Source organism: Phocoena phocoena, chromosome 11, assembly GCF_963924675.1.
Source record: "Phocoena phocoena chromosome 11, mPhoPho1.1, whole genome shotgun sequence".
Classification (NCBI taxonomy): domain Eukaryota; kingdom Metazoa; phylum Chordata; class Mammalia; order Artiodactyla; family Phocoenidae; genus Phocoena; species Phocoena phocoena.
In genome coordinates, this window is record NC_089229.1 from 46,736,327 (window position 1) to 46,756,166 (window position 19,840).

The window sequence follows — 19,840 nt, forward strand, 5'->3', positions numbered from 1 at the left end:
TTCTCAAATGTAACTTTTCTCTATTCCACTATCTACTTTCTGCTGTGATAAATTGTGGGCTTTAAAAAGAAAGGAATGTAAGTTCTTTGCATAGAAATAAAGGGTAGCTTTAAAATTTAACTAGATATTTCGAACGTAAGGGTTACCAGAAAGGTGAAAGTAGTAGGCTTCAAACAAAAACAGTCCAAACGAAACAAACTGCTAGCTAATAATATTCCCTCAATAACTAGAATGAACATTTGCTGATAAATAAGCAACATCTTTTTTGTGTAATAAAAGGCTTAAAAATGTTTTCTACTTAACTAGAGGAAAGCTAGTATCTGTAATTAATAATTTTCCTTACTAATTCTGTACTAACAAAATTGTGTTTCATAGCAAAAAGAATGCCACAAGAGGTAGAGAGAAAAAAAATAGATGGAAACTATATTTGTCTAACAAAATAAGTTTCTTCCCCTTACTAAATTTCAAAATAAAATTGAAGGGTAAAGTGGTATGACAAACTACTCTTATATCTATCAAAACTTTGCCTTTTATTATACTGGGAAACAGTTCCAAATCACATAACTGATTTTTATTTGAAGGTGGTTAAATTATTTGGTCATCAGATTGTCTGCTTCAGTTACCCTATTATTCTGTAATCTTTGATGGGAATTTACATCCCTTTTAGCACTCCCCTCCCACTACAGAGATGAGAGATCAGCAGCCTCTGACATTAAAATATATGACAAATCTTATTAATATATAAAAGTTTGGAAAATTAATTTAAAAAAGGAAAATTTTATAATTTAGTTTTATAAAAATTATGTCATAATGATAGTTAACATTTATTGAGCGCTTACTATGCGCCAGGCACTGTGCTGAGAGCTATAAAAGTATTACAACACATAAAAGAAATAAAATCTTGTATATGGAAAAAGCTTTGAACTGTTAGTGAAAAACAGAGATTGTATACCCAGACTGAGCCAACGTAAAAGAAGTATTTGCTAAACAAAGAGAACATTTCACAAACTGCTAGGTAATGGGCTTACATTAATAATAAGACCAAAAAACACAAACAAAACAACCTACTTAACTGACCAGTCAAAAAACCTTTAACTTCCTCCAACTGAAAACATAGAGAATGTCTATTTTTAATTTGTTTAGCAAATCTTCTTCAAAAATACTGCAAAGGAACATACACATACAAAAGATGAAGAAATAAATTTTGATCTACCCTGTATCCAAATAATCTTGAATTAGAAAGGTCTGAAATAATGAGGTTTTTCGCTAAGTAAAATAAGAAAAACTGAAAATTAAATACCTTTCCTTTTAAACCCTAGAATAAACCCACAAGGGCAGCATTATTCTTTATTTGGTAGGTATTTTTTTTTCTTTAAATAAAGTATCCCAGAATAAATACAAAATTCTTACTTTGTTGCCCGTATAAACTTGCCCCAAACTGAGACAGCTGACCTGATGTAGATGGTGATGCCAGCATCTAGAAACAAATTAATTATATTAGAGCATAAAGAAAGTACACAGAACATTGCACTGACACTTTACAAATCTGTACAACATATCATAATATGTGAGAATCAAATCCATATTTCCCAATCTTCAGAAAAACAAAAACATTGCATAATAAATTCCATGTTACTTAAGAGCGTATCACAATTGCATGACATCAAACTATGCAAATAAAATTAATTTTTGATCGCTACAAAGTTTTTTTTCCCCAGTTACTCTAAATGAAACTATGACAGCATCATTACCTCACTTTAAAAAAAAGCAAACTAGGCTAACAAATACATGAAGACAGTACTTCAAAAAGTCTAAATTTAAGTAAAATTACTTGATTCTTAAATAATATATTAAGCTAAATTCTAAATTCAGTTTATTAAAGTTGAAAATAAAATTACCTAAATAAAAAAGTTTTGTATTTTGTAATAGTTACTGATTTTTATATAGAAATGTGTATCAAATGGGTAGAAAACTCTAACAAACATACACACAACCAGGTACACGGAGAGGTGATACAATACCAAAGGACAAACCCAAAATACTTACAAATATGTATAGACATGGTATATAATGTACATTGCATGTACATTCATGGCACTTGTGTACAATGCCTTTCAATTTTTTGCATCATCTTTTTTTCCTAGAATAAAAATTCTTTGAAGCCATGTTATATTCATTTTTTACTTCTTCATAGAGACTAGCACTGCATGTGGCAGTGCTATAAAAAACTAGATACTTAAACTGAGTAAATGAAAATGTGTACGTGTAAGTGCATGTCTGTGTATTCCCTGTCTTATATTAAGCAACCATCAAAACACCGTAATTAAATAAGATGAGCTACGTCATCAAAAGGGTTATAATCTAGTGGAAGGACAGAATGAATTACACAACTAATTATGTTCCAAGGCACAGTGTGGTAAGTGCTCTTAAGGAAGTATAAAGTATCACTGGAGGAAGATATTTCTAAAAAAGGGTGAGGTAACAGGAATACTTTGTAGAATGGTAACATCTGATGTGGGTACAGATGAGGGGTCTTCCAGTGTGAGACTATGCAGTGAGTGCGATAAAAGTTAGTGACATGATTAGAATACAAACAAAATAAGAAACATCAGTGACCGAACAAAGGGTAATTAGGGAAGGGAGATAAGGCCTACCCTGCGCACACTGGGGAATAGAAGAATGGGAAATAAGAGAGTGATGGGACCAGATGCAAAAGGTCTTCTTAAATGTTATGCAAAGCCGGCTCTAACTATGGCGATAAAGAGAAAAAATAATTTTAAGCCAAGAAGTGACATGATCAAACTGTGCTTTGGGAAGATAATTCCAACAGCAAAACTGGATGGAAATGGTAAGATACTAAGCTAGAACAGGAGAACTGCGACTATGAAGTTCTATTGAAATGGTTGAGATATAGGGGAAAAGAGATGGGTGGAGAATCACCAGACAGGGAACTATCAGAGGCCTCTCTGGTTTCCAGTGAAGAACTGGGCTGACATTGACCGCAGTAGGAAAGCCAGGGGGAAAAATATTTAAACAGTAGAGGTTTATACAATACACATTTCATGCTATTTTCATGTCAAAATTCTAAATTGTTTTAATTATTCTGAAATTCACAGAAGTTTTTATACAACAGTAGCTTTAAACTAATGACATACACCAGACTCTTCTGGGGTTGGGCTAAGTTACTAAACACAGCAGTATTTAAATATAGTAACAAATTTTCTAAAAAAGCATCAAACCTTATAAATATTCCTTCTGAAATCTGGAGGGTATACAATATAAACAGTTAAATTGAACGAATACACATTTTATGCCTGACCAAGTTATTTTGTTAGGTACAATTATCGTTAGTATTACCACATAACCGCAAATATTTTAAGCATATTAAAGGTTCATTTCTAAATTGCAAGAACAAGATCAAAGAACATATGTAACATACAATGAAGCTTTAGTTGGTGACAGAAAGTAAAATGTTTATAATAAAATCCCTTAACAATCATGATTTTCTGTTATCATTATAAGCTATAAACAAAAGTAAAGGAGTATAGTTTCCAAAGGCTTCACATAAAAGATGCTGGCCAGCATGAATCCATGACTTAGAATGATCCATAATGTGAACATTCTAGAATGGACCACTAAAAATTTTACTTTTCCCAGAAATGTGTATGTTTATTGAGCACATAACTCCAAAGAACAGACATTTTATAGTCTACTTTCTCACAAAGGTTATACATCCACAAGTGAGTTCTGGTATGCCAACATATCACTCCTCTCAGCACTGGGAGATAAAGTAGAGAAGATGACACAACATGAAGGTAAAGGGGGAATGGCTTCCTGGGCCAAATATTTGAGTCGAAGAGCAGCAGGGTGACCCATTTACCAGTATGACATATTAAATATTATCATTCTCTCTATGTGTGAGTACATGAAGGTTAGTAAACAATGCTTTACAGAAACATGAAAGCAGTTTGTTTAATGGTTTATAACCTTCAAACCATCCAAGTAAAATAAGCATTGATCAGCTATACAAACCAATGTTAAAATGACTGCTTCAAAATGTGTCAAAATGCAAATATATAATTTCTTATAAAATCAATCCTAGTGGTATATATTTTTAAACTCTGAAAGCATGATTCATGAAATATATCAGTGCTAAAAATGGATTTTAAAATGGATTTAACATACAATGAAGGATTATGGGGTAGAAATGCTATTTACAAGCGCAAAGAAAATACACAAGAAATGTACTCTGGCACAGAAATAACTACAATTAACAGACGATAGAAAATTTATATAAGTTTTTACCTGCTGAAAGTTAACTGTATAAAGGTAAATTTCTTAGAAAAATATAGAACTTTAGATCAAGAGATGTATTAGAGTAGGGAATATAAGCATAAGTGGAAAGAGCCCGGCTTTGAGTCAGAAAAAAAATCTAGGTTTGAATCCTGATTCTGCCTCTTACCTATGGGAGAGCCGAGCCTCTGTTTCCTTCCTGTAAGATGGAAATAACACTACCTACCTTATAGAGTTGAAGTGAAGATTAAATTAGATAAGATATACACATATTAAGTGTTCAATAAATGGTAGCAGCTGCTGCTAGTAATCTAATCTTCCTCCCAATGCAGGACTCTCATCAATAGCAATCAGAGGGGCAGCCTTAGGGGAATTTATTGAATAGTACCCTAATTTTATATTCATTTTTGCTTAAGAAGCTAAAGAAAGAAGTTTATCAAATGAATTCTAGATAAAATAAGGAGCAGAACTTGTGTTCTTAGAGGGGGAAAATAGTAGAAAAAGATTAAATGTCACACAATCAGTAGAATGCTGAAACCAATAAGCAGGTTACTGTGTTCCCAGTCTAAAACCGTTATAACAACTACATTCTTCCTCATTTCTCAAACAGTCTATAATACAACACTTCATTCAAACAACAATAAAGCAACTAGAAGAAACAGTAATGTAATACAAGTTATTTTCCTGACTCAACAAAGAGCTCCTTTATCCTTTTGCTTAATATACAGAATATCAAGGAAATCAACAAGTTAGAAACTGTACTTCTAAAATATTTCCACTGTTACTAGATATAATTCTGAAATCCATGACCAAAAAAACTCTAAAATTATTTTGTTTTACAAAATGTATATTTGAAAAACTTAATAATAGGACAATCTGGCTCCTTCCAGCAATCCATTACAGGAAAGAAGTGTTAATTATTCTATCCCCCTCATGGTTCCCAATTGTGATCACCTCTCGCAATTATTCCCTCCAATAAAATGTACCTTCAATCACAAAATCTATTTCAAGAAACATTAAAATCAGTATGGTCAAGAAATATTTTCTACATAAAAAATGACTTCAAAATGCAACAAAGTTTTATTAAATAAAAATTCCCTGACCACAAAAGCAATTTAAAAATGAAATATATAAGTTTTTAAGTGTTCCTTAAAAATTCATTGTACAATATACTTAAAGGTGGTGATAATATAATTCCTAGCATTCTGTTATTTATTCCAGGATGAAAACAACAAAGAAATACGATTTTGACTATATCATATCTACAAACAGAAAAAAAAACAAAGAAAGTTTTAAATCTAGACAGAATCTGAAAAACATTTAAAAATTAAAAACAGGGGACTTCCCTGGTGGCACAGAGGTTAAGAATCTGCCTGCCAATGGAGGGGACATGGGTTCGAGGCCTTGTCTGGGAAGATCCCACATGGCGCGGAGCAACTAAGCCTGTGAGCCATAACTACTGAGCCTGCTCACCTAGAGCCCGTGCTCTGCAACAAGAGAAGCCACCTCAATGAGAAGCCCGTGCACCACAATGAAGAGTAGCCCCCGCTCGCCGCAACTAAAGAAAGGCCGTGCGTGGCAGCAAAGACCAAACACAGCCAAAAATAAATAAATAAATAATTAAAAAAAAAAACAAAACAGTATGGTTAATAAAATAAGAAACCACTGAAGTCAGAATGCAATCTAGTAAACAAAAAGAAAGACTATTAGAAGATAATATATTAAAAAGACCAAAAGAAGAAAGGGACAAGAGAGGAAGCAGGCAGAAAAACAAAATAGTAAGTCATAGGACCTGGTAGCTTATGAATCAGAAATCAATAACAAATTATGAGTTTACCAGATATTTCAAGTAATTTTGATTAAAACATTAAGTTTTCAAAAATAATATTTTCAGAAAGTATAATATATGTTGAAATAGTCAATGTAATTAATTCCTATAGAACATTTAACATTCAGAACATACTAAAGAAAGTATGGCAACGAAGATCTCTATATTATATTGTGTGAATCTTACGTTAGAGCCAAAGCACAAATTTAAAGGTATATTAAAGGCTCTTGATATGCATTGCTAAACTGTTTTCTACAAAGTTTGTATTAATTATGCTTCCACAGCAGTTACTTCAATGTTCCCTCACAGATAATGGCTACTCTTCCACTTAAAAACAAAAACCAAAAAACCAACCAACAACAACAAAAACCCTCTTTGCTAGTATGAGAGGAATAAAATGGTATTTTCTGACTATGATTTTTTATGATTGTTATTACTGGATGAAAAATTTTCTAATTATTTTTGTAGATGTATCAAAATTTGTTATATCTTTTAAGTATATCATTTTAACTCCCTTTATAAATAGTTTATAAAAACTCCCTTTTTATCTTTAAAATACAGAGTTTGAAGATTATTTAAATGGCAATGAATTTAAGAGATTTTAGAACACTGCCTTCAAATCGTTTGACATTTAATTCTAATTTCTTTAAAGTCTGATTTATTTACATTTAACTCTATTAGGTTATTGTTGCCATATAAGATTTTGACATACTTACATACATTCAAATTAAAAGTTTTAAAGGTTATTTTTGAGTTTTTTAGGTAAACAATTGTATCTGCAAATAATATTAATTTTGTTATTTTCAACATCGATTCATTTCCTTCCCTTTCTCTAACAAAAAGACTCAGTAAGAGTCCACTATCTCCTACACCTTATAATAAGTTCTAAGAACACAGCAGTAAACTAGAGAGGCAAGGTCCTTGCCTTTGTTAAACGTAAATTCTAGTGTAGTACACAGGAGAATAAATAATTAATAAATACATACTTCAGGAAGAGATAGTTGCTGTAACTGTTAAAATGCAAGAAAGAAGTTAGGATATAGTAGTAGTAGTACTGATAGTATATACAAGCTACTTAGGAAAAGAGTGATCAGAAAGGCTTCTCGGGTAAGATAGATTAACAGATACCTGGATGTAGTGAGAGAGAATACCATGTGAAGATCTGAAAAAACTAAGCGCAAGGTCCTGAGACAGAAACAAATTCAATGAGCCAGAGAGTCAGCCAGGATGACTATGTAGTTAAACACTAATCATGAGGATGACAACAATAATGGTGATAGAAGGTATCCTTATTTTATACTAGATTTTAACAAAATATTTATTATAAATTGGCCTGAGAGAAATCCTAGTTGCCATAATTGCTGTAGGCTAACACAAGTATGAAAGTTAGGTACGAGCTGAAAATGGTTGCCATTTGTCAAAACAAGGAAGTAGTCTACTCTAATCAGTTTCATGAGTTTTTTTTTTTTTTTTTAAAGTAAGGATAGGTGCTGCATTTCATGTCTTTATAGCACATACTAAAACAAGGGAAAAGAGGTTCCCACAAGTTTGTGTGTCTAAAATGATTATGCTTAAGAATCACCAAATGAATGCAACAAAGACTCAAAAGACTAGAAAATACATTAGCAATCAAAATACAGATATAGTTTTTAAGAAAACCCTAAAATTGCTTAGATTATACCGCTCCCAAAGAGTTGTCTATTGTGTCTTATATGAATGTTTTTCATTTTCTATAAGTCTCCAAAAAAAGATTATAATTAAAAATCACACAATTACATGATACACGAACTATCAGTATCCATGCTTTACATATAGATAAGGAAACCAAGGCACAGAAGAGGTCATATAACTTTCCCAAAGCCACAGAGCTAATAAATGACAGTGCTAAGATTCAAAAAAGGAAAAGGGAAAGGGAGAAATCAAGCCCACATCTGCCTATGATTTACTTAATCTTGTGAAAACATTTAAGTAATATATCTGTAATTTATATTACTTTTATACCTCAAAAACAGCAAATTCAGCATTCTTTTGAAAGACACATACATGTACAGGCATCTCTTGAAATAAAAGGCCTTGGAAAATATGAAGTAGCCCTAAAGAAATACTTAGCAATTTAATCCACACAATCTTATAAAGAACAGTTTACCAAATACTTCTACAACCATGCATATGATGAAGAAACAATTACGTTTTATGCTGTATGGTTAGTGTAAATCAGGAATTGGTTAGGTTTTGGGGGTCTTTTTGCTTTTGGGGTTTTTTTTTTTGATAGTTGGCTTAAAGATTCACTCAACTACTGGCCAGTTTTCCTTTATCGTAAGTTACAATTTAAAATAATTTTCTCACTGTTGCCAGGAAGGAAAAGAATACAAAATTAACCCAGTCATTTTATTATATTTAAATTTTTTCTCTTTAAAAGCCTTATAAAGCACAATATAATCACTATCTGCAGATGATATACATAACTACTAAAAAAACCAAAAGAATCCATGGCATAATGTTATTATTATTCATTATAGTAGCAACATTTAATACTTACTATTTGGTCTTCTATAAGTTTTGCATACAGTTATCATTCAGTCCTTAAAACCACCACCCATTAGACATGTACTATTTTTCTTATTTTATAGATGAGAAAACTGAGACATACAGAGACTGAGTAACCTGCCCAAGGACACAGCTAGTAAACCATGTGACTGAGATATAAACTCATAAAACAGGATGTCCAGAGCCCATACTCCCAATCAACAAAAACTAATAAAAAGAGTTTTGTAAGGTAGTTATAAAATAAATATATACACATACAAACTATTTCATATATCAGTAAAAACCAATTAGAAAAATGTAATGAAAACGGCAACCATAAAACCCTACTTCTTAAACGGCATAAAGAACAGAAACAGAAGAGAGACGTACTCTTCTGAAAGAAGGTAAACATCAGTATAAATGTGCAACAGTCAAAAACATTTTTGTAAAGGATGTGAAAGACCTTACCTAAGATGTGAAAATTGCCTATAAAGCTACAGCTATTCAACTATGTTGTAGTTCTTCCAAAGAATCAATATGATATACAGAACAAGAGTTAAGAAACAGGCCAAAAAAATCAGACATTAGTATATATATAAGGGAGAATTCCAATTAGCCATAAATGAATGGTCTAACTCAGGGGTGGGCAATTTACTGAATGCAAGCCAAATCCAGCACACTGCTTATATTTGTAGGGTACATAAATTAAGAATGATTTTTCACATTTTAAATGGTTATATAAGTACCTACATATTATCCTTTATTTAGCCTCTTGGCCCACAAAGTCTAAAATATTTACTATCTGGTTCTTTATGGAAAAGTCTTCTAACCTGTGATCTAAACTATAAAAAAAGTGTTGGGACAACTGGATACCAGATAACCTTATGGGGGTGGGGGGGTGGCACGAGGAGGGTAATCTGGCACCACAAAATTCACACCTTAATCCAAAACACACATCTAATGAATGTAAGTTATATGTGTAGAATTAAGCACAAAAATGCTAGAAGAAAGTAGGTGGGGAAAGTCTTCCTAGGTATGATCTCAAAAACTGAAAACAGGGCTTCCCTGGTGGCGCAGTGGTTGAGAGTCCGCCTGCCGATGCGGGGGACGCGGGTTCGTGCCCCGGTCCGGGAGGATCCCGCATGCCGCGGAGCGGCTGGGCCCGTGGGCCATGGCCGCTGGGCCTGCGCGTCCGGAGCCTGTGCTCCGCAGGGAGAGAGGCCTCAGCAGTGAGAGGCCCGTGTACCGCAAAAAAAAAAAAAACTGAAAACATTAAAACCAAAAAACCCACACAAAACTGATAAGTCAAATTCAATAAAAATGATAATTTTATATTAAAAAAACCTAAAAGCAAAAAACTGAAAAACTACTTATGACAAGAGGTTATTAACCTTAATATATGGAAAACACAGACAAATAAACAAGACATCAGCTCAAAAGAGAAATAGAAAATGGCACAAAAACAGTAATCCACAAAGGAAGAAATAAAAATGCATATATGCAATGGAATATTACTGAGCCATAAAAAGAAACGAAATTGAGCTATTTGTAATGAGGTGTATGGACCTAGAGTCTGTCATACAGAGTGAAGTAAGTCAGAAAGAGAAAGACAAATACCGTATGCTAACACATATATATGGAATTTAAGAAAAAAAAAATGTCATGAAGAACCTAGGGGTAAGACAGGAATAAAGACACAGACCTACTAGAGAATGGACTTGAGGATATGGGGAAGGGGAAGGGTAAACTGTGACAAAGCGAGAGAGTTGCATGGACATATATACACTACCAAACGTAAGGTAGATAGCTAGCGGGAAGCAGCCGCATAGCACAGGGAGATCAGCTCGATGCTTTGTGACCGCCTGGAGGGGTGGGATAGGGAGGGTGGGACGGAGGGAGATGCAAGAGGGAAGAGATATGGGAACATATGTATATGTATAACTGATTCACTTTGTTATAAAGCAGAAACTAACACACCATCGTAAAGCAATTATACTCCAATAAAGATGTTAAAAAAAGAGGGGAAAAACAGATGATAGTAATTATACTAATTACTAAGTTGAAATTAAGTATATTAACAATTCTTATAAATATATATGCACACATTATTAGATGTATGCAATATATTATATATAGTATTAGCATATATAGTATATCATGGTTTAGGTTACATGTAAAATTGTTCATTAAATGATCCTGAGGTATGTGTTGTTTGCTATTTATAAATAATATAATTGATTCTCACATAAATTAAGGGATTGAATCAAAAAAAAAAAAAAAGGCCATCTACACGGAAAAGACATATTGCCCTGTGTGTGTGTGTGTGTGTGTGTGTGTGTGTGTGTGTGTAAATTAAGCAATGTTTTACTGCACATTAAAACAGTAAGTTTCTTTTGTCTATCTGTAAAAACTTAAAAGCTGGTATTCTCAAGGGCACAGAGAGTGCTGATGAGAGTAAAAATTGGTGCAAACTTTCTAGTGAAAGACATGTCAATATGGCCCAGAGATTTAACTACTAATATATTTTGAAATAAAAATATGTGAAGTATAGAATCAAAATTTTAGCCGTAAATTATTCCCGACTAGCATTATTGGTAATTTTCCCCCTCCCCGACCCCACACATATTTTCTAAAGTTTGTGCAATACCCCTTACTATTTTGTAATGAAAAAAGTACCAGCAACACAGAAATTTATAAGTAGCTACTATATTATTATTCCCATTTTCAGAAGAAAAAACTGAGGCTTGGAGAAGTTCTTGCTAATAGGCAAAGCCAAGATCCAAACCCATATCTGTCCTGTTTTAATCTCCATGTCTTACTACCTTATTAATTAAAAAAAAAAGTTTTGTGAAACAAATCATTCTGTTATTTCTGTGACAATTAATCTGGAATAGTAACCAACATATGTATATGAGTGTATGTAATAATTCTGACTAAAAAATTCTGACATATAATACAGTATTTCTGTTCCCTAGAAGACAGACATCTCTGTCATTCATTCTCTGCACATACTTTTTAAAGAATTTCAGTTTGAAGGCTTTGTATCTTCCTGATAAGAATGAATGCTTTTCATCAATAAGTAATATTCCACTACCATTTTTGCATCAATCTTAACTTGCACTGTACAATCACAGTAACACACATGCACATTAGTTTCTGCAATGATGCTACCGGAAAGACATCCCAAATTATTTAACTATAACATCAAATCTTAAACTTAGAAATTTATGTAAAAAATAATTCAGTTATAATTTACATCAAATAGCAACTAGCTAGAAAGGCAGTAAGATAACAGAAAATTAATTAGATGACATTATTCTGTCAGCTATTCAACTGCACAAGAAAGCCACCAAACACAAAATTTGAAAAGAGTCCTAATAATGCACTTGATAGTTTGTTGCCAAAACGACACAATTTTCAAATAAAAATAAAGGGGAGGGCTTCCCTGGTGGCGCAGTAGTTGGGAGTCCGCCTGGTGATGCAGGGGGCACGGGTTTGTGCCCCAGTCCGGGAGGATCCTGCGTGCCGCGGAGTGGCTGGGCCCGTGGGCCATGGCCGCTGGGCCTGCGCGTCCGGAGCCTGTGCTCCGCGACGGGCGAGGCCACAGCAGTGAGGGGCCCGCGTACGGTGGGGGGGAGAAGGGGAATATCACCAAAACAGGAAAACAAAACAAAACAAAACCCCACCAAAATTCTAACTTAAACCTTGAGTAAGCCTATGTGTGAAATTCTAAGACACAGGAAGTAATTTACTAATGATCAACTTTAATGAAAAATGATAGCATTTGTTACAAAACTTAGAATTTTAAGTGTTTTAAAACATCAGAAAGAATCTCATTAGATTAATATCTAGAGTAAATTGCTGTATAGACAGGGAAATTAGGAATAGCAAATTTATAAAAGTTTGAAAGGGGAAAAAAGTTGGGCAGGTACAAAGAACAAGAATGCAACTGGTTTGACTACAGTATATAGCGTATAATTTAAAGTGGCTTACCAGAATTTGAAAACAACAATGGAATTTATTTTAAAATATTTTATCTATTTGCTAATTATGACTTGGCTGTGTTCTAAATCCTTTCATTCCAAAAGGGATTACTGAACTACTAACCTTCCAAAGCATTTAACTCATACTTCTATAATATATCATCTTCCATGTTTTTGAATACAGTTCTTCAAAACTTTTCTATTGTAGCATACCTATAGCTAACAGAGGAGAGATGGTCTGCCTATCTGAGGTCTAGGATTATAACCAGAATAACAGAAAGCAAAGGAAAGGTTTCATTGCAGCCTGACATTATATCTTTAAATCTGTACAAATCAGCTTTCTGCTCTTTATAAAAGTATTGTTTTAATATAAAAACAAGTTATTTCACAAATTAAAAAAACAATCGATGTTCTAGAAGTAATACCTTGTTTACCCCATGTCTTTTGAGTACTTCCTACCACAGTATTACCATATCTCAACTTGAGAATCATACAGTATTTTGTCTCCAATAAGAATTTAAGAAAGCTCATCATCTTTGTATCCCCAGGGCCTAGCACTATGCCTAAAACACAGTCACTCAACCAAAGGTGGTACTCTACAGTTCATATACTGCTTTTCAGGAATCAGAAAGAGACAGACATATACTATTGAGTAAACACAGCTTAACGGGTTAACTTACATCTTTTTCTGACCGATGCGGAAACATAGAAGACTGGCTGTAGTACATGTTTTCATCATGGTAGTCACTGTCGACCCCCTCTACAAACTTCTTTCTTGAAGCACCAAACATGCTGTTTGTCACCTAAACAAAAATATTACTTTTATCAAGAATAATGTTTTGGAAAATGTCAGGCTTTATCTTACTCCTATGTGGAAAACATAAAATGAAGGGAGCATTGCTAAGATAAAGAAACAGATCAACTAAGAATTAATGATACAGGTGAGAAAGTCATAACAATGTAGTAGTAAATGTTTACTTTCAGGTCCTGAAATCAAGAGGAGAAACTTAAAGTCTGTTACATGCAATGATTCCAATTATTTTAAAAGAAAAAATATTACTTATTCTTGAAAATTGGCAACCCAATATAATTTTCCCATACAAAGATTTTTTTAAAATTAAGTTTGGGTTTAATTATTCAAAATTTTCACATGCATCTTCAACATTAGTGTCTTTGTCATTGTTATACCTACTTTTTAAATTATGCTTTCCAGAGCATATCATCTTCACTTACAATCTAAGTTTACTGAGATATAGCACTTTTTGAGTCCATGTATAATGGCACACTGGAAATCTTATCTCAAGCCACAAGCTCTCACTCATGTAATAGTAGGATAATTTTTTCACTCATCATCCTGGTATAAATTTATGATCTCTACTACATAACCTGCTTACTCTTTTGCTTTTTAAGTCTTTACCATATCCAACACGAGTAATTTTGAGCCCTCATCAAGATAATTACTAAATCTGTGCTAATTTTTATTTTATTTTTTTCCATAAGGTGACCTGTATAAAGCTTCCAAAACTATCAACTGACAGGTTATTTAATTAAGGTCAATGTGTCTTATCCCTAATAGTACTCTGTAGATCAAAGTAAACTGAAATGTCATGATAGACTTGTAAAGACTAGAATACACAGTGACTATATTTTTTCACAAAAAAAATGGGGAAAAACTCATCAAATTTGACATCTGTCTGGTACACTCATTATGAATAAGGGTATTTTCTTCCACTGTAAGAAAAAAGGAACTTTCTTTTACTTCTCATTTCAAAATGAAACACTGTAGTTACTGCTGTTAATCAGTAGACATGGTGAATTGGTATACTGCAGATTTTAAGGCTAAATTTGATGTGCAAGTTTGTTGAAAACACCTATGTTACTTAATAATTGCTTTATATTTTAAGTTCCTTGTTAAATCTGTAAGAAACTCAAATATTTAAGTATTCTTCCTGTTGAAGTCTGAGAAAAAGCTATTCAGTTAAATATGAATACCAGTCTGAAGACAACTTAACCACTGCTTTGCTGTATGTTTTTAGGCTATATATCTCTTTAGGTGTGAAATACAGAAAGATATTTTCAAGGATCTATTAATTTGTTAGAACATACTTTATCTTCTTTGGGCAGTGGACTCCCTGGTGAATCTCAGGCAAGGACTTCTATAACTCTGAATGTAATTTTAGGGACTAGGTAGGATCCCTCATGCCTAGCCTCTAAGCCCCTCTAAGTAGTCCCTAATAGGAAAGAGAGGTTTTTTAGTGAGTTTTATTTCAGAAAAGTAACAGTGGAAAAAAGCACTTTAGAGTCTGCAAATTAAGACTCTTTACACATGAGATTTTAAAGGTTTGTTTTGTAAAAGGATACATTTAATTCTCTTTAAAGGACAATTACTACTGAGCTCTAATTCTAAAAAAGGATAAACACAGGAAAATGGCATGAAACTTGCAGAATTCACTAAAATTTCAGGAGTGTACCAACATATCTCTCATCAAATTTTATGTACATAAGTTAAGTCAAATGGATGCAAAGTGAACTCTTAACAATTGTGATGTAACATTCATCATCAAAACCAATTACAGACTCTTAGAATCCTAAAATTGAAATTAATTGTACTGAATAAAAAAACTTCATTCTAATATTGTGCAAAGAGGTTTTACTGTTTTGAAAGCAAAACTAAACACGTGAAATGCCTCAGACAGAGGAAAACAGAAATGTTCTCTTTCACCAATACCAAATTTTCCCAGACTCACTGTGTGTGTGCCAGAGGGAGGGAGAGAAAACACAAACATGTAGAATTTCATTTTTGTTTTGTGTGCTTCGACACAAATTACACAACACTGAAAATACTAATTATTTTTACATGACTTCAGGAAAAAAAAAAAAAAAAAAAGAGGTAAGAGTGTAATACTCTGCCTTCATTTAAATGCAAGCCCCAGTCCCAGGGATTGGTACTGGTATGAAACAAAGAATTCTCGGATCCATGGCAAAATCAGAAAGAAAAAGGAGGACAACATAGTAAGTTTTACAAAAAAGCTAATTTTGGGCTTCTCTGGTGGCGCAGTGGTTAAGAATCTACCTGCCAATGCAGGGGACACGGGTTTGAACCCTGGTCCAGGAAGATCCCACATGCCGTGGAGCAACTAAGCCCTGTGCCACAACTACTGAGACTGCGTTCTAGAGCCCGTGAGCCACAACTACTGAGTCCACATGCCTACAGCCCGTGCGCCTAGAGCCCATGCTCTGCAACAAGAGAAGCCACTGCAATGAGAAGCCCACACACCACAAGGAAGAGTAGCCCCCGCTCGCTGCAGCTAGAGAAAGCCAGCGCACAGCAACAAAGACCCAACTCAGTCAAAAAAAAAAAAGATAGTTTTATTTAATTTTAAAGGGTGTGTCTTGTATTCCATACAGAATGATGGAATGGAGTAGAAAAGTATTTTAGACTAGCCAGGAAGGGTGAAACTAGGAAAGTAACAATGAAGCAGAGAAGTAAAGGAACTAACTAGCTAAAGATAGGAAGAGCAGTCAGTGCAAAAGTGAACAAGGTCCTCAGTGGTGCGGCTCAAACAGAATGAATTCAGTGGAAGATGGCAGGAACTGAAGTCAGAGATACTAGTGTGAGCAGATCATGTGTCTTGCAGGCCTGGGGAACTCTGGATTTTATTCTATGTGAAATGAGAAGTCAAGAGAGGATTTGGGGGAATTCCCTGGTGGTCCAGTGGTTAGGACTCGGTGCTTTCACTGCCATGGGCCCAGGTTCAACACCTGGTAGGGGAACTAAGATCTCACAAGCTGCACGATGCAGTCAAAAAAAAAAAAGAGAGAGAGAGAGGATCTGTGGGCAGTTTAAGTGACATAATTTGGCATATTTTATTTATGTATATATTTAATATGAGTGTAGCTACTCTGTAAGGAATGGGCAAAAGAGGGGACAAGAGTGGAAGCAGGGAAACAGGTTGGTGAGAGATGGTGGCTCAGACTACAGTGATAGTGGTAGGGGATATGTCAACACTGTACTGAAATATATTAAAATTACTGGTTATATCACATATATTAAAGTCAATTTGATAAACAAATTTAAAATACTAATTTAAAAACAAAATCATACTTCATTCTACATTACATATAAAATTTGTTCAGATATTTGGTATATACAATTTGTCAGCTTTCTTCAAGCAAACATATAAAGGGCTTATATCAATTCTGTTAACTGACCACCTTCTCTCTCAACTCTCCTATCACATGTTTTAACAAAGGAGAAGTAAAAACTGAGATTTCACCAAGAAAAATACATGAAATATGTTGTACCAAAAGCAATGTTTCTTAAGTCTTTTTTGAATACAGATCTAAAACATGTAACTAAGACATTTAACACTTGCTTTGATTCCATAAGAACTAATCAGGATACACACACACATGTTAGCTTACACTAATTCTTTCTATTAGCCTGACAACCCCCTGCCCCCCAAAAAAGAGTTGGCCTCAAAATGTAGTAGAGAGGAATTAAACTGACAAGCAGAATGGAAGCACTAAGTTGGCTGGCTGTTCCCAGTAAACACTTTCATTACTTAATTAGGACTGGCTATGAGTTCCTAAGGTCTAACATTCTTAATATATAAATATAATATTTCAAAGCCAAATGCAGTAACTCAGAATACTCACAGAGAATTCATAAAACCTCAAACTTGAGATAATCTTAACCAACAACTTCAAAGATGGGTAAAGTGGTCCCTGATCCAGGTGGGATGAACGGTAATTACAAAAGGGAAAGAATAAGAGGCAAGGCCTGGAGCTTTTTAAATGGTCACAGAAACAAAATAGGACACTTTACAAGTGAAACTTCAAAAATAAATTTAGATAGATAGATAAATAAGTAGATAGATAGGTAGACAGGAAAGGGTGAAAAATAGATCATATCCAAGGCAGGATGGGCGGTATATAATCTTGCACAATTTCCCTTTAGCAAGACCTCTGGAGAGGAACTTACTCTAAAATCATTTATTGTCTATCATGTGGCATGCTGGCCCAGGCATGGAATCCTATTCTCAGGGAACAGAAACACATCCCATAGCAGAGCGGTCCTTTTCCTGATAGCAAACAAATATAGTTTGATTTTGAAATCTATCTCCAGTCTTAACGTTCCAGCAGCATATTTTAAAGTGCTGCTAGACATTTCTGTATGAGAATTGCATTTTAATAAATGAAATCAGTAATATTTAAAACTGACTTTCCGAGTTACTTTCTCCTGTTCTGTTCTGCATTATCATCACATTCTAGCCTTTCTTCACAGTGGCTTTCACATTTGTTTTTTGCCATTCTACCTATCACCTTCTTAGTTTAAGCTATGGACTAGATTTTTTTTTAGCCCTTTGACTGATCTCCCTTCACATTTCAGTGAACATGCTGAGGGTTTCCTATATGAATTATGCCAAAAACTGTGCTAATGCACACAAAAGCTGAGTAACAGCCCCAAGTCTTGAACAAGCTCACAGCCTAGTTAGGAGAAACACCTGTAAATAAACAATTACAGTATGAAAATCTGTACAGGTGTTTTGGGAACACAAATAAGGGAATATCTAACTCTATCTGAGGGGAACAACTGAAAGGTCTTATAAAGTAATATTTGAACAAATATTTAAATTTGTTAAAAAAATTTTTTTAAAAAAAGAAGAAGAGTGTAGGGTGGGAGATGAAGCAAACTTTGGCATAAGAAACAGCAGGCATAAGTTCAGAAACACAAAACTTTTAATACAGCCAACAAGGAGGATGTCTGGAAGGACAATGATAGGTGGTAAGGATAGGTGGTAAGGAAAAATAGGCTAAATTTCAATGCCAGGTTAAGAGGGCAAGGATATAGACGGGAAAGCCAGGTACAAAAATCTAGGTGAAGACTTCCCTCAACTAACACTTTACTATGATGTCATATTCATAACCACTACAATGACTTTGACACTTTCCTACTCTCGTATCTCTTGTTAATTTCCCCTAAAGGATGCAGACCAATATTCCTGAGATCATGACCTTAACATAATTTTGCAGCAGTAATTATCTCAAAATCCAACAACAACCTTATGCCTCAGCTTAGTTTGGGTTATTCACAGTTGTTCCTGTACATGATAATCTCTGGAAAATGCCATCTGTAACCCCTGACATCTTCAACAATTAAAACTCAAGCTGAGCAGATTAACTCTAAATATTTATTGAAATCATCCATATCTTTCCATCTCTGTCATTTCTGAGAACAAGCATTTCCAATATCCTTCAATCAGGTCTTTATTAATCCATTCTCATTCCCCTCAAATTTACTCTCCCACATCAGCCAAGTAAATTTTTAAAATAAAAATTTAACAGCCATGGCTCTGCTGACTGAAATGCCTCATCAGCTTTCCAAATCAGTAATAAGGCTTATTAAGGCCCTATGTAACCTCTCTGACCTTAACTGTCTCCACAGGTCCCCTGCCACCACTAAACTACTGCCACACCTTCAGTTACTCAAACACAAGTTCTCTTCCACCTCCAGACCTTTGCATAGACTGATACCTCTACTTAGAATGCTCTTTCTCCCACTCTTTGTAACTTTCATACTGAATCAGGACCCCTGGCTTGCAGTCATTGAAAATACTTTATCATAACTATAATTATACAATAATAAGAAAAAACTTTTATTAACCACTTACTATGCCAGGCAATATACTCCAAATGTTTCAAAATGTATTTATATAATCTTCATAATTTACTTAGTAATAACTATATAAACATGTATGTAATCCTCATGTATTTACTTATTTAGTCTTCATTTTTAGATGAGAAAACTGAGAACTGGAGAAGTTGGGTAACTTGCCCAAGGTCACATATCTAATGTGCCCAAGATTCCACATCTGATAATTGACAGAGACAGGATATGATCCCAGACAATCTGTTAGAGTCCCTACTTTTAGCCACGATAGTACACTGACTCTCAGAGATACAACTAATAGTTTAATGTTTGTATTCTCCCCAAACTGTAAGCTTCATGACGGAAGAAGCAGTAAAGGGCAAAAAGGGGTGCGGGGCTTACTTTGCAGTAAACAATGGTAAGCAGAGGGTGCCACATCAAATATTTGCGCATGTCAAAAAAAGATCTCTTTAGCGGAAGAATGAGAATGAACTGCCTGGACAGAGGTATGTGAAACAAAAGCTAGTCTCTACCAGACTGATCATATCTATTTTAGAG

General features: G+C 34.1%; 1 protein-coding gene across 7 annotated transcripts in view; it reads right to left on the bottom strand.

The window, feature by feature from the left end:
* Positions 1-19,840, bottom strand: part of CNOT2 (CCR4-NOT transcription complex subunit 2) — a 111,617-nt gene that overhangs the window by 32,379 nt on the left and 59,398 nt on the right. For 3 of the 7 annotated variants that reach the window (XM_065888306.1, XM_065888307.1, XM_065888305.1), the window contains 2 exons: positions 13,311-13,433; positions 1,411-1,477 (listed from right to left, as the gene is read on the bottom strand). In XM_065888306.1, the coding sequence (XP_065744378.1) occupies positions 1,411-1,477; positions 13,311-13,433 (190 nt within the window). Of the gene's footprint in view, positions 1-1,410; positions 1,478-13,310; positions 13,434-19,840 lie in introns of those variants that run through there. The other 4 variants (XM_065888312.1, XM_065888309.1, XM_065888310.1 and 1 more) reach the window with 3 other exon arrangements.